This window comes from Triticum urartu, chromosome 2A (genome assembly GCF_056163025.1).
Source record: "Triticum urartu cultivar PI428250 chromosome 2A, HENAU_Tu73, whole genome shotgun sequence".
Lineage (NCBI taxonomy): Eukaryota > Viridiplantae > Streptophyta > Magnoliopsida > Poales > Poaceae > Triticum > Triticum urartu.
In genome coordinates this window covers 660,011,627-660,025,535 of record NC_141874.1, presented here as the reverse complement: position 1 = coordinate 660,025,535, position 13,909 = coordinate 660,011,627, and the positions used below count along the sequence as shown (strand labels likewise).

Genomic DNA, 13,909 nt, shown 5'->3' with positions numbered 1-13,909 from the left:
CTGTGGTTTGTCTTCTTCACCTGTGGTGTCATGATGACATTCACAGGAAGATTCTCCAAACACCTTTTCGGCACCCAGACCTTCTTCATAGGCGGTCCATTCCTGCAGTTAGTACCAATATACCTGGCAAACACTTCACCATTCTGATTCTTAAACAGTTTATAGTTTGCATCAAAGGATTCATCAATAACAATGGGATTAGCACAAGTGAAGCCAGATAGAGTGAATGGATCTGCTGAAGGTTCCTTTGCAGCAACCCATGTGGTTTTGGGGTACTGCTCAGGTTTCCAGTAAGAGCCATCAACATTCATTTTCCTTTCAAACCCAACACCCTCTTTCCTTGGGTTTCGGTTCATGATCTGCCTTTTGAGGACATCACATAGTGTCTGATGCCCTTTGAGACTTTTGTACATCCCTGTTTCAAGCAATGTCTTCAACCTAGCATTCTCATCAGCAATAGCAGTGGTATCCTCGACAGAGGGGTTAGTTACCACATCAACAGTTGAAGATATTGCAATAGTAGCAGTAGTAGAACACTCAGCAACAGAAGTAGTGTTGTCACGCTCGATGCATTTAAGACATGGTGGTTCAAATCCTTCCTGAGCGGAACTGATCTGTTCGACGTGAAGTGACTCGTTTTCCTTTTGAAGATCTTCATGAGCCGCTCTCAATTTCTCAAGATCTTGCTTCCTTTGAAGATAATCATAGGAAAGATTTTCATGAGTTGTTGAGAGAGTTTCACGACGACTTTCAAGTTCCTCATACTTAACATGAAGATTTTTTATGTCTTCAATTAAGGACTGAGATCAAGTCATTTCAGCGTCTAATAGATCATCGCTTTTGTCTAACAGTTTTTGAATATGTTCCATAGCTTTCTGTTGTTTAGTTGCAATTTTAGCAAGTATTTTGTAGCTGGATTTTGAACCACAATCAGAGTCATCTTCACTAGATGTTTGATAGTGAGTAGTGCGTGTGTTTACCTTGGCACCGCGTGCCATGAAGCAGTAGGTAGGAGCGGAGTAGTCCTTGTCATTTGCATCGGTGTCGGTGATGAAGTTATTGTCATCAGTGTTGAAGATGGACTTGGCAACGTATGCTGTAGCCAGACTTGCAACGCCAGAATCGGACTCCTCCTCAGACTCCACCTCCGCCTCCTCAGAAGCGGACTCCTCCTCTGAATCCATTTCCTTGCCAACAAACGCATGTGCCTTGCCAGATGAGCTCTTCTTGTGTGATGAAGACTTTGAGGAAGACTTGGAAGAAGACTTTGAGTATTTCTTCTTCTTCTTGTCGTCAGAATCATATTCCTTGCTCTTCTTCTTCTTCTTCTTCTTCTTCTTCTTCTTGTTCTCATTGTCCCACTGCGGACACTCAGAGATGTAGTGGCCAGGTTTCTTGCACTTGTGGCATGTTCTCTTCTTGTAGTCATGAGTAGAAGCTTCATCATTCCTTGAGCTTGATCGTGAAGACTTTCTGAAGCCTTTCTTCTTGGTGAATTTTTGGAACTTCTTCACAAGCATAGCAAGCTCCTTTCCAATGTCTTCAGGATCATCAGAACTGCTGTCAGATTCTTCTTCAGATGAGGAGACAGCTTTTGCCTTCAAGGCATGAGTTCGCCCATAGTTGGGACCGTAGATGTCTCTTTTCTCAGAAAGCTGAAACTCATGTGTGTTGAGCCTCTCAAGTATGTCAGACGGATCGAGTGTCTTGAAATCAGGACGTTCTTGAATCATCAGGGCTAGGGTGTCAAACGAGCTGTCAAGTGATCTCAGGAGTGTCTTGACGACTTCATGCTTGGTGATCTCAGTGGCGCCGAGAGCTTGAAGCTCATTTGTGATGTCAGTGAGTCGATCAAACGTAAGCTGGACGTTCTCATTGTCATTTCTCTTGAAGCGGTTGAAGAGGTTGCGAAGGACACTGATTCTCTGATCTCTCTGGGTTGAGACGCCTTCATTGACCTTGGAGAGCCAGTCCCAGACTAGCTTAGATGTTTCCAAAGCACTCGCGCGGCCATACTGTCCTTTGGTCAGATGACCATAGATGATGTTCTTGGCAGTGGAGTCCAGTTGAACGAACTTCTTGACATCAGCAGCGGTGACACCTTCACCAGCCTTGGGAACGCCGTTCTTAATGACATACCATAGGTCGACATCAATGGCTTCAAGATGCATGCGCATCTTATTCTTCCAGTAGGGATATTCAGTTCCATACAAGACGGGGCAAGCAGCGGAGACTTTGATTATCCCTGCAGTCAACATAGATAAAACTCCAGGTGGTTAAACCGAATCACACAGAACAAGGGAGTACCTTGCTTTGATACCAATTAAAAGTGCTAGTGATCGACTAGAGGGGGGGTGAATAGGCGATTTTTATGAAAGTCTTCAAAACATGGAAGTTTTGAAGACAAACGATAGAAATAAACCTATTACCATACAGCGGAAGGTAGACTACTCGAGGCAAACCATAGTCAAATATTCAATGAAGTGAAAGCACAATGACTAATAGCAGCTAGGCAGTAAAGATCAGGTAGGAAGATATTGTGAAGCCAATCAGAACAAGCAGTGACTCAGTGAAGACAAAAGATAAAGCAATCATACAATGACTTCACAAGGACCAACAATAAGCAAAGGGAAGGGAAGGATGAAACCAGTGACTCGCTGAAGACAATGATGTGTTGGACCAGTTCCAGTTGCTATGACAACTGTACGTCTGGTTAGGGAGGCTGAGATTTAACTCAGAAGACCTCGTCTTCACCTTATTCCCCTTGAGCTAAGGACACCCAGTCCTCGCCCAATCATTCTAGTAAGTCTTGAAGGTAGACTTCCAAACCTTCACAGACTTCGTTCACCGGCGATCCACAATGAGTCTTGGATGCTCAGAACGCGACGCCTAACCGGCTGGAGGATTCACAGTCCTCAAGTGTAATAAGTCTTCAGATCACACAGACAGGAAGAATTAAGTGATGCCTAACACTCTTTGGCTCTGGGTGTTTAGGGCTTTATCCTCGCAGGGAATTCTCTCTCAAAGGCTTCGAGGTGGGTTGCTCTCAAACGACAAAAGCCGTACTCTAACTCTGAGCAGCCAACCGTTTATGGTTGTAGGGGGTGGGCTATTTATAGCCACTAGGCAACCCGACCCGATTTGTCCGAAATGACCCTGGCTCACTAAGGAACTGACACGTATTCCAACGGTCAGATTTCAAACACACACGACAACTTTACTTGGGCTACCAGCAAAGCTGACTTATCCAACTCTGGACAAGATTTGCTCTCATAGTCTTCACTCGAAGACATAGGATTTTGGTTAAGCATCACTTCAGTCATTCTGACTGGTTCTCTTGGACCCCACTTAACAGTACTCACCCTGTGCAAAACCGAACCGAAAACCAAAAACCGAACCGAAAAAACTAAACCGAACCGAAAATTCAGTTTTTTCAGGTTTTGGTTATGGTTTCAGTTTACAAAATCGAAAACCATACTCAATTCGGTTTTTTCGGTTTGAAACCGATTTTTTTTGGTTAAACCAAACTAAACCGAAAGCCCAGCAACATAAAAAAATTACAAGCCCAGTCGGCCAGCCAAACTGGGCCTTCTCCTTTATTCCTTCAACCTAGCCCAATTGCCCTAGCCCCTAGGGAAACTCACAAGCGACACCCCCAGTGGCCCAGTCCCAGACCCCAGTCCCTGACGCAGAGGAGAGAGACCGAGAGAGGCCAGCCGCGCAGAGCATAATATGGGTGGCGGCGGCGGCGCCCTAGCTTAGCTAGGTCATACTCCGGCCGTCCGGCGCATCCATCCGCCCCCTCCGCGGCTCCACCCCCTCCGCGGCTCCACCCCCCAGCAGGCGAAGCTCCGTGCCTCCGTCCATCTCCGCCTTCCGTCCTCCATCGCACACACCGGCGACGCTGACCTTCGCCATCCGTCCTCCGCATCGCCGCTGACCTCCGGCTCCGCCCTCTTTCCTCCACGTTGTTGAGTCGCAGACTCGCTGACCTCCGCGGCTCCGTCCTCCGTCGTGCTCGCCGACGCACGCTTCCACGGAGCAACACGAGCCGTGGACGCCATCATGGTAAGCCCATTCTTTGACCTTTAGTTCGATCTGGTTGGATACTTGTTCAGTAGCATAGCATCTCCCTGATCTCATGATACATACATTAGTTGGTTCAGTTTGGTTGCAGACTTGCAGTAGTAGTGGCTGAGAAAAAAAGCATTTGCTAGTTCGGCTGCAGTAGTAACTAGTAGTGGGCTACTGGCTGAGAAAAACAAGCACTTCCGTTCAGTTGCAGTAGTGTGTGTTTGCTACTGAACAATTATTTCATTACTTTCCACTGTTGGTTCTGTTGTTAGTACTAATCTGAATGGGAACTACCTAACTTATTTCTTCAGGTGTCCGATAGTGTCAATCTTGGTGCTGGTTATGCTGCTAGTCATGGTTCCTCTTCCTTACCTGAAACACAACCTGATGTTACCCTTGACAGTGTTAGCAAGAAAAGGAACAAGAGGTCAAAGGCATGGGCACACTTCACAATTCAGAACGATGATCCAGATCATGCAAACTGCAACTATTGTAGTGCTATATTAGGCTGAAAATCCACATCGGCAGGTACTGCTTCTTTAGTAAACCATTTGAAGATTTGCAAAAAGAATCCTGCCCACATCGGTAGCAATCAGACCGAGCTTACCTACCAAGTTTGCGATGATGGCAATTCTGTGGTTCCTTGGCAATACAATGAGAAAGAAGTTAGAGAAGCATTTGCTCGCATGATAGTGATAGATGAGCTTCCGTTCATATTTGCAGAGAAAGAAGGATTTAGGTTCTTCATGTCTAAAGCTTGCCCTAGGTTCAATGTGCCATCTAGGACCACTATGTATAGAGATATCATTGCTCTTTATGAAACTGAGAAAGCTATGCTTAGAAAGTATTTCATCGATTCACGTCAAACTGTTTGCCTCACCACTGATACATGGACATCAAAAAGACAGCAAAGCTACATGGTTCTTACTGCACATTTCATCGATTCTTCGTGGAACCTTAGGAAAAAAATTATTAGCTTTGTCTTGGTAGATGGACACAAAGGGGACAATATTGGGAAATCGTTAGAAAAATTACTGATTGAGTGGGGCATTGAACGAGTGTGCACTATTACAGTAGATAATGCGAGTTCTAATGACACCTGCTTAGCCTACATGAAGAGATCTTTGACTAATAGGGGCTGCACACATGCAAGAAGTCAATATCTTCACATGAGGTGTGTGGCTCACATTGTTAATCTTGTGGTTCAAGATGGGCTAAAGATAATGTGCCATCCTGTAAACAGAATTCGCCATGCTATCAAGTTTGTTAGAGCCTCCCCAACTAGACTGGATGTATTTAAGAAGTGTGTGCAGCTAAGCAAGGTAGCGAGCAAAGGTTTGATTAATATTGATGTGGCTACTAGATGGAACTCTACATTTTTAATGCTAGACAATGTTGAGAAATTTGAGAGGGCATTTGAGCAATATGCACTTCATGATCCCAACTACAAGACCGAGTTAGAAAAAACTGGTCCAGAACCTAAGCCCGATGCTCTTGACCAACAGGGTCCTCCAACTCAAAGTGATTGGGTATATGTTCGTGAGTTCAAACAATTCCTCCAACACTTCTATGACCTCACGAATAAGGTTTCTGGCACCAAGTATGTTACAGCCAACACCTTCTTGGAAGAGATTGCTGATGTTAACTTTTTGTTGGGTGAATGGAGTGATCATGTGATCTGTGGTGATGATGAAATATTTAAATGCATGGCTCTCAAGATGAAAGCGAAGTATGAGAAGTATTGGGGTGATCCTGAAAAGATGAACAAATATATATTCATTGCCGCCATCCTTGACCCTAGGTATGTGGTTGACTGGCTGTTGTTCTTTTGTCAACTATATGTATGTTGTTCTTAATGTATTTCTAACTTGCCTTGTCTTGTCTTAATTCTTTATGCAAGGACCAAGGAATCTCATTTCTTTAAGGACATGATTGAAGACACCTATGGTTGTATAATAGGTAACAAAATCTTGACTTCTTCACACAACGAATTTGTCTCTCTTTTTGGAGAATACAAAGAATTGTATGGAACCAGTTCTACTAGTGAATTAGCATCACAAGCTCGTGCTAGTGAAAATGCTTCTGAAAATTCTCTTATGAGGTCACGCTACAACAATAAGAGAATGAGATCTTGTGGAGAGGGTAGCACTAGCTCAAATATGAGAACTGGATTAGACAAGTACCTAGCTGAGGATACCAAAGAGTTGACTGCAGAATTTGACCTTCTTGAGTGGTGGAAGTTGAATGCTGCTCGCTTTCCTGTCCTGTCAAAAATGGCTCGTGATATACTAGCAATCCCCATCTCAACGGTTGCTTCTGAATCAGCTTTTAGCACTAGTGGCCGTATTCTTGATGACTTCAGAAGCTCTTTGACACCAGTGACACTCCAAGCGTTGATATGTACGCAAGATTGGTTGCGTAGTAAGCCTATCAATGTTGAACTCGATCTTGCTGAGTTGACCAAACTGGAGGAAGGTACTTAAATGGGTGTGCATTTCAGTTATTTCAATGACCATGCAAAATTTATGTTATTTACTCGATCATGCAATATTTCTGTTACTTTTTGTAGGTGTGGGAGCCCTTCGATTGGACGATAATGGTGTAATATCGATTGATTGATCTTCATGTGTGGAACTGGAGTGGAAACTTGTGCAAGTTGCTGCCTGAAGTGATGAAGTTTGTGTGTGTCATCAGTCATGTGTTGAACCCATTTTGCGCTATGTTGAACTTTGGCTGTGTTGAACTTGCTTGTTCTAGAATTTATTGTACTTGTACTCAGCTTATGCGCCAGAATTTCATATGAACTTGTAATGGAGTTTATTATCTTCATGTTGTTGTTCCAGAATTTCTTCATGTTGTTGTACTGGACATGTACTAAGTGCTTGTACTAGATTGATTTGTGCCTTGTGTTATTGTGCAGTTCTGCTGGTGCTTGACTGCTTGTACTTGTAGTCTTGAGTCTTGACCTTGTACTGGATTGTGCTTGTATGTACTATAAGTGCTTTGTACTGGAACATAAATTGTCTAGAATTTCTTCAAACACGTCACTAGGCTGTGCTTGTACCCCCTACTTGTATTGGACATGTACTAAATTTGTTTCTTCATGTAGCAAAACCATGTGTTGATCAGAAGTTCGCGTCAACTTTGGTTAATTTGGTTATTACCGAAACCGAACCGAAAGCAAACGGTTACAACCGAAACCAAACCGTATCTATGTATAAAACCGTATAAACCGAAGTATAAAAACCATATAAACCGAACCGAATCAAACCGAAAAAACCGAACGCACAGGCTGAAACAGTACGGTGGTTCCTATGACTCAACAAAGAAGAAAAAGAATGACGAAAGAACTAAGTCTTCGCGCTCCATAGTCTTCACGCGATGTCTTCTCATGTCATAGTCTTCAATGTGAATGTCTTCACATACCACCTTTGACTTCAATGTCTTCATACATTTTTAGGGGTCATCTCTGGTAGGAAAACCGAATCAATGAGGGACTTCTACTTGTGTTATCCTGCAATTCTCACAAACACATTAGTCCCTCAACTAGGTTTGTCGTCAATACTCCAAAACCAACTAGGGGTGGCACTAGATGCACTTACACGAGGTCTCTCGGATCGCCACCACAGATGGAACACCACCTCGACGGGACGAGCCCGCCTCCGCCGGCCACCCTCACCGTCACCAAGGACGGCAAGGAAGAACAAGTCTTCAACTACGCCCGATCCCTCTAGTATGCACAACAGCAACAGCTTCAAGGGTATTTGATGGGATCTCTTTCCCGCGATATCCTCGATCAGGTCGCGATGCTACAGACGCCGGCCGAAGTTTGGAGCAGCATCCATGCCATGTTCACCGCCCAGAGCCAAGCCCAGGCCATCAACACCCGCATCGATCTCACCAATCTGAAAAAAGGTAACATGACCATGGCTGACTATCTTGGCAGGATCAAGAGTCTTACTGATGAAGTCGCGTGCACTGCTGCGGCACTCTCCGAACCGGAAATCGTCTCCAAGATCCTCGCCGGTTTGGACATGGAGTACAATCCGGTGGTTTATGCACTTGCCGCTCGTGTGGAACCCATCACCGTCCAGGAGTTGTACAATCAGCTTCTAAGTTTTGATGCCCGCCTCACCCTCCTTCATTGTGGCGATCTTCGGCAGTCGTCTGCTAACTCCGCGTCCCGTGGCCGCGGCCGTGGGCGTGGTCACCAGGGGCAGAGTCGTGGCGGTGGCCGCAAACGCGGTGCTTCTCAGGGCAACGGCGCTCGCTCCGGTGGCACCTACGGCTACACCAACGGGGGCGGCTATAGCAACAACAACAATGGCGGCGGCTTCAACTCCAACAATGGCCGCCGTCCTCCTGTCGCCCGTCCTCGCCCATGCTGCCAGCTCTGCAAGAAGCTTGGCCATTAGGTTCTGGATTGTTGGCATCGCTATGATGAGAACTTTGTCCCTGATGCTCGCCATGTTGCTGCTGCCATATGAGAACAGGGAGGCGACAACACCTGGTATGTTGATTCTGGCGCCACCGACCACGTCACCAATGAACTCGAACAACTAGCTCTTCACGAGAGGTACCAGAGCGCCAATCAGATCCACACTGCAAGCAGAGGAGGTATGGATATTTGTCACATTGGTCAAGCCTCCATTAAATCCCCTAACCTTAAACGTGATCTCGTTCTCAAGGATGTCCTTCATGTTCCACAAGCTGACAAAAATCTTGCATCCATGTCTCGTTTAGCCACCGATAATAATGTCTTCTTTGAAACTCACCCTCATTATTTTTTCATTAAGGATCGAGCAACGAGGGAACTTCTCCATCACAGTAGATGCATTGGGGGTCTCTACCCCATCACGCCCGGAGAACTTAGTCGCCGGCGTCGTCAAGTCTACTCCGCCATCAAACCCTCTCTGGAAAGATGGCATCAACGATTAGGACATCCATCATCGGTCATTGTGAAACAAGTAGTCATCAAAGATAATCTTCCTTTGTCACATAGTTCCATTAGTGAGTCTGTTTGTGAAGCTTGCCAATGTGCCAAGAGCCATCAGCTTCCCTATCCTAAGTCTTCTAGTGTGTCTCATGCTCCTTTAGAGCTTATTTTTAGTGATGTTTGGGGCCATGCCCGTGATTCTTTTGGAAGAAAAAAATACTATGTCAGTTTCATCGATGATTACAACAAGTTCACTTGGATTTATTTGCTTAAATATAAATCTAAAGTTTTCTCTATATTCCAAGAGTTTCAAAAACTTGTTGAACGACAATTTGATCGCAAAATTTTGTCAGTCCAAAGTGACTGGGAAGGGAGTATGAGAAACTCAACTCTTTCTTCTGTAGCATTGGGATTGAGCATCATGTGTCATGCCCTCATGCTCACCAGCAGAATGGCTCTGCTGAGCGCAAACACCGTCACATCGTTGAAGTTGGTCTTTCACTCTTAGCTCATGCCTCTATGCCTCTCAAATATTGGGATGAAGCTTTCATCACTGCCACTTATCTCATCAATAGGCTTCCCAGTAAAGTCATTGGCAACTCCACCCCTTTAGAATGTTTGTACCATCAAAAACTTGACTACAATTATCTCAAAAAATTTGGGTGTGCTTGCTACCCCAATTTGCATCCATACAATCATCATAAGCTCGAATTTCGATCCACTCAGTGTGTTTTCCTTGGTTATAGCAACCTCCATAAAGGGTATAAATGTCTTGAAATATCCACTGGACGCATCTATATTTCACGGGATGTTGTTTTTGATGAGACCCTTTTTCCTTTTGCCAAACTACATCCAAATGCCGGAGCCTTACTTCGTGCTAAAATAGCACTTCTTCCTGATCTTATTGCACCTTGCGATCACAGGGGCGAATTAACTAAGCTTGATCATGTGCAAAAATCCCAAGGAAATTCTGATTCAGCTGATATTTGTGCTAATTTGAATCGTCATTTTATGTGTGAAGAAGCAGACAAAAGAGGCACGGAATACGCTGCTGATCCGGCTGACAGCACGCGATCCCAGGAGGATCCGCGCGCCCAGTCTGGTACTGCGGTTGGCGCATGATCCCAGGCGGATTCGCCCATGGGCCTGGACACGCGCGGGGACACGCGCGGGTCGATGGCCGACCGCGCCGACAGGGTGGAGCCCACTGGTCCTGGCGCATCGCCCCGCACCACGCCTCCTCGCCTCGATTCATGCGCCAGCGCATGTGCGGGAGAGGGCAAGTCTCCCACTGCCACATCACCGCGGGCCCCATCATCGGCCGACCGCGGGCGCGTGGCCGGTCCCACCTCAGCACGTGCCCCTGCTGCAGCTGACCAGTCGCCAGGATCCGCCTCGGACCGGGAACTGGCTGATCTGTTCCCTGCATTTGATCAGGAGCTGGCGGGATCCTCTGTGGAAAATGAGGCTTCACTAGGATCTTCTGTACCACCATCCACAACGGTTGTTCCTGTGCATCCTACGTCCTCTCTTCGGCAAACAAGGTCACTGTCAGGTATTGTGAAGGAAAAACAGTACAATGACGACACGGTTAGGTATGACAAACTCAAGCGTGCTTTTCTTACCACCACTGGTGAACCAATTCATTTGCATGATGCTCTTGCTAATAAGGATTGGAAGGAAGCTATGGACAATGAATATGATGCACTTATAAAAAACAAAACTTGGCACTTGGTACCACCGAAACATGGAGACAATATTATTGATTATAAGTGGGTATACAAGATAAAAAGAAAATCTGATGGAAGCATAGACAGGTATAAGGCCAGATTAGTTGCCAAAGGATTTAAACAAAGGTTTGAAATTGATTATGAAGATACCTTTAGTCCTGTTGTTAAATCTGCTACTATTCGACTTGTCTTGTCTATTGCTATTTCCAGAGGTTGGAGTTTAAGACAGCTAGATGTTCAGAATGCGTTTCTTCATGGTGTTCTTGAGGAAGAAGTGTTCATGAGGCAACCACCAGGTTATGAGGATCACATCACACCTCAGTATGTCTGTAAGTTGGATAAAGCATTATATGGCTTGAAACAAGCACCAAGGGCTTGGTATTCCAGGTTGAGCATGCAGTTACAACATCTTGGGTTCATACCATCCAAGGCAGATACATCATTGTTCTTTTCCAGAAAAGGCAGTGTCACTATTTTTGTGCTTGTCTATGTTGATGATATAATGGTTGCTAGTTCAAGTGCAGAAGCTACTACTTGCTTGCTTAAGGATTTAAAGTTAGAGTTTGCTCTCAAAGATTTGGGTGACCTCCATTATTTTCTTGGAATAGAAGTGAAGAAAATTAAAGATGGCATACTTCTCTCACAGGAAAAATACACCACTGATATTCTCAGAAGAGTGGGTTTGGAAAATTGCAAGCCGGTTAGTACACCAATTTCTACCTCAGAAATGCTCACAGTAGAAAGTGGAGATGCTCTTGCACCAACAGATGCAACAAACTATAGAAGTGTTGTAGGTGCTTTGCAATATTTAACTCTTACACATCCTGATATTTCCTACTCAGTGAACAAGGTATGTCAATACTTGCATGCACCTAGAACTACTCATTGGACTGCAGTTAAGAGAATACTACGATATCTTAAGTACTCAGGAGGTCTTGGACTTCAAATTACCAAGTCCCCTTCTCTTCTTGTAACTGCTTATTCAGATGCATACTGGGCAGGATGTGCTGATGATAGAAGATCAACAGGTGATTTTGTTGTATTCTTGGGAACAAATCTTGTGTCATGGAGCGCAAGAAAACAAGTCACTGTCTCAAGATCAAGTACAGAGGCTGAATATAAAGCCTTGGCTAATGCTACAACTGAAGTAATGCGGATTCAGACACTTCTTTATGAGCTTGGTATTAAAGCTCCTCAGGCTATGGGACTATGGTGTGATAACATTGGGGCAACCTATCTCTCAGCCAATCATGTTTTCCATGCACGTACAAAACACATTGAGGTCGATTTTCATTTTGTTAGAGAAAGAGTGGCTCGGAAGCTACTTAAGATCAAGTTCATTCCCATAGGAGATCAGCTTGCAGATGGGTTTACAAAACCACTTACTATGAGAGGATTGGAAAAGTTTACATACAATCTCAACCTTGGCAAAGCTCCTTGAGGTTCAGATTGAGGGGGAGTGTTAGAATAGTTGTATTGAGATAGGACTTTTGTGTTTAAACTTGTAACTCTATTCTATCTCTTCTCCTCTCCCGTAGAAATCTCTATCTCTCTCTCTCTATCTATCTATCTATCTCTCTCTCTCTCTCTCTCTCTCGGTCTCCTGTAACGATCCCATGATCGATCTCTCCCAAAACTTGTACGCCAAGGCTTATGCCCAATATATATCAATGCGGCCCAAGACAAAGGGTTCAACGATTCCAACCTATTTTAAAGGTGCGGGAGGCCGCGACGGGCAAGCACTTCTGGGGGCTCATCGGCTGGGTGGAGGCGCTGCAGCCCAAGCCGGCCGTTGCCAGGGCGTACCTGGGGGGCACCGGCGGCTCCGAGGCGATGGCGTGCATCGTGTCATCGGGGATGGGCTTCCCGGTGGGCGAGGCCGATTTCGGGACGGGTCTGCCGGCGTTGGCGTCATATCACTTCCCGTGGCCTGCTGACACGAGGTACATCATGCCGATGCCGAGCGCACGCGGGGACGGCGATTGGGTTGTGTACGTCCACGCAGTGCCAGAGTTGGTGAAGGTGATGGAGGAAGAGCCATCTGTTTTCAAAGCCCTGGAGAATAGCTATGTGTTCGGATGAAGGAGGGCCATGTAATTGTAATGTTGCTCGATCGACAGCTTCAATTGCTTATCTGGAATTTGTGTGCGTCGGTGGACCGTTTTGCATTTCCAGTGCCATCAACTACATCATTGGCGGCAACTTTACTTTTGAAAATATAAAAACTCCATGCCAAGTATATGCAGTGATGTAACAGAGTCTTCTATATGTGTATAAAGTGGTAAAAATTAATGTGTGAGTGCCATTTGTTTTGGGTCACTAGTTATCTTGCTCCGGTACGATAAAATATGGGTTTCGGACAAAGAGTGTTTGTTAGGCCAAGGTAGCAAGATCATGAATTGGTGTCTTATATATTGCCAAGTGGGCATGGGAGATTTTGTAGGGGTTTGTGGTTACAAATATTATTATTTTCTAAAACAAAGACGCAAGAAGCGTCCAGCTTTAAATTAATAAAGCCAATCAAGATAGCATCCGACATAGTTCCAAATTACAACACCTTAAGTTCATAACAGTACAAATAATAAAGAAAAGAGTCTGGGCATTGGGGCCACTTTAGAGCATGACAATAACCAAAATAGGGCTCCTTGCCCTCAACGGAACTCCAGGACCGAAACAAATACTTAGGGCGGGGACTGCGCACCACATCTCCAAACCAGATTCACCTCCCCCCAAATCGCGTCGGCGCCCTCCTCGCCGCCATGATTGTCCTTCGTCCGCCGTCATGCTGGCCCTACCGCCATGGCCTTGTCCTCGAATAGCGGAGCCCTCACCATGTCGCCGCTCCTCCTCTGGTGCCACTCCCGCTCCCCCCTCCTCCTTGCGCTTCAGCGGCTTCAGTCTCCAAGTATTAAGCGTCTTCCTCCATAGCCTCCTTCTGCAGCATCACTACGGATTTTTTTACGCATCAAAACATAGGTTCGGCGTTCAGTTTTACATATATGTATAATGTTGTCTTGTCAATGGATAGTTAACCAAATCTCATTTAAATCTTAGCATAGAAAATAAATTAATTCATATTCTTCTAGACAATAGCTTGTGCCACTGAAATGTTCTATAGTGTATTTATACGTGTTAGTAAAATTCTTGTTGATTTAGAGTTACAATGCAA

General features: G+C 45.2%; 1 protein-coding gene and 1 pseudogene across 1 annotated transcript; both read left to right on the top strand.

Annotated features, from left to right (window-relative positions):
- LOC125532892 (coniferyl alcohol acyltransferase-like) overlaps positions 1-12,822 on the top strand; it is a 30,885-nt pseudogene extending 18,063 nt beyond the window's left edge.
- Positions 5,793-6,693, top strand: LOC147986496 (zinc finger BED domain-containing protein RICESLEEPER 3-like). The gene is made up of 3 exons (XM_087540064.1): positions 5,793-5,875; positions 5,975-6,549; positions 6,644-6,693. Exons 1-3 carry the CDS (start codon positions 5,793-5,795, stop codon positions 6,691-6,693), a joined length of 708 nt encoding a protein of 235 aa, XP_087396190.1.
- Positions 12,823-13,909: the final 1,087 nt, after the last annotated feature.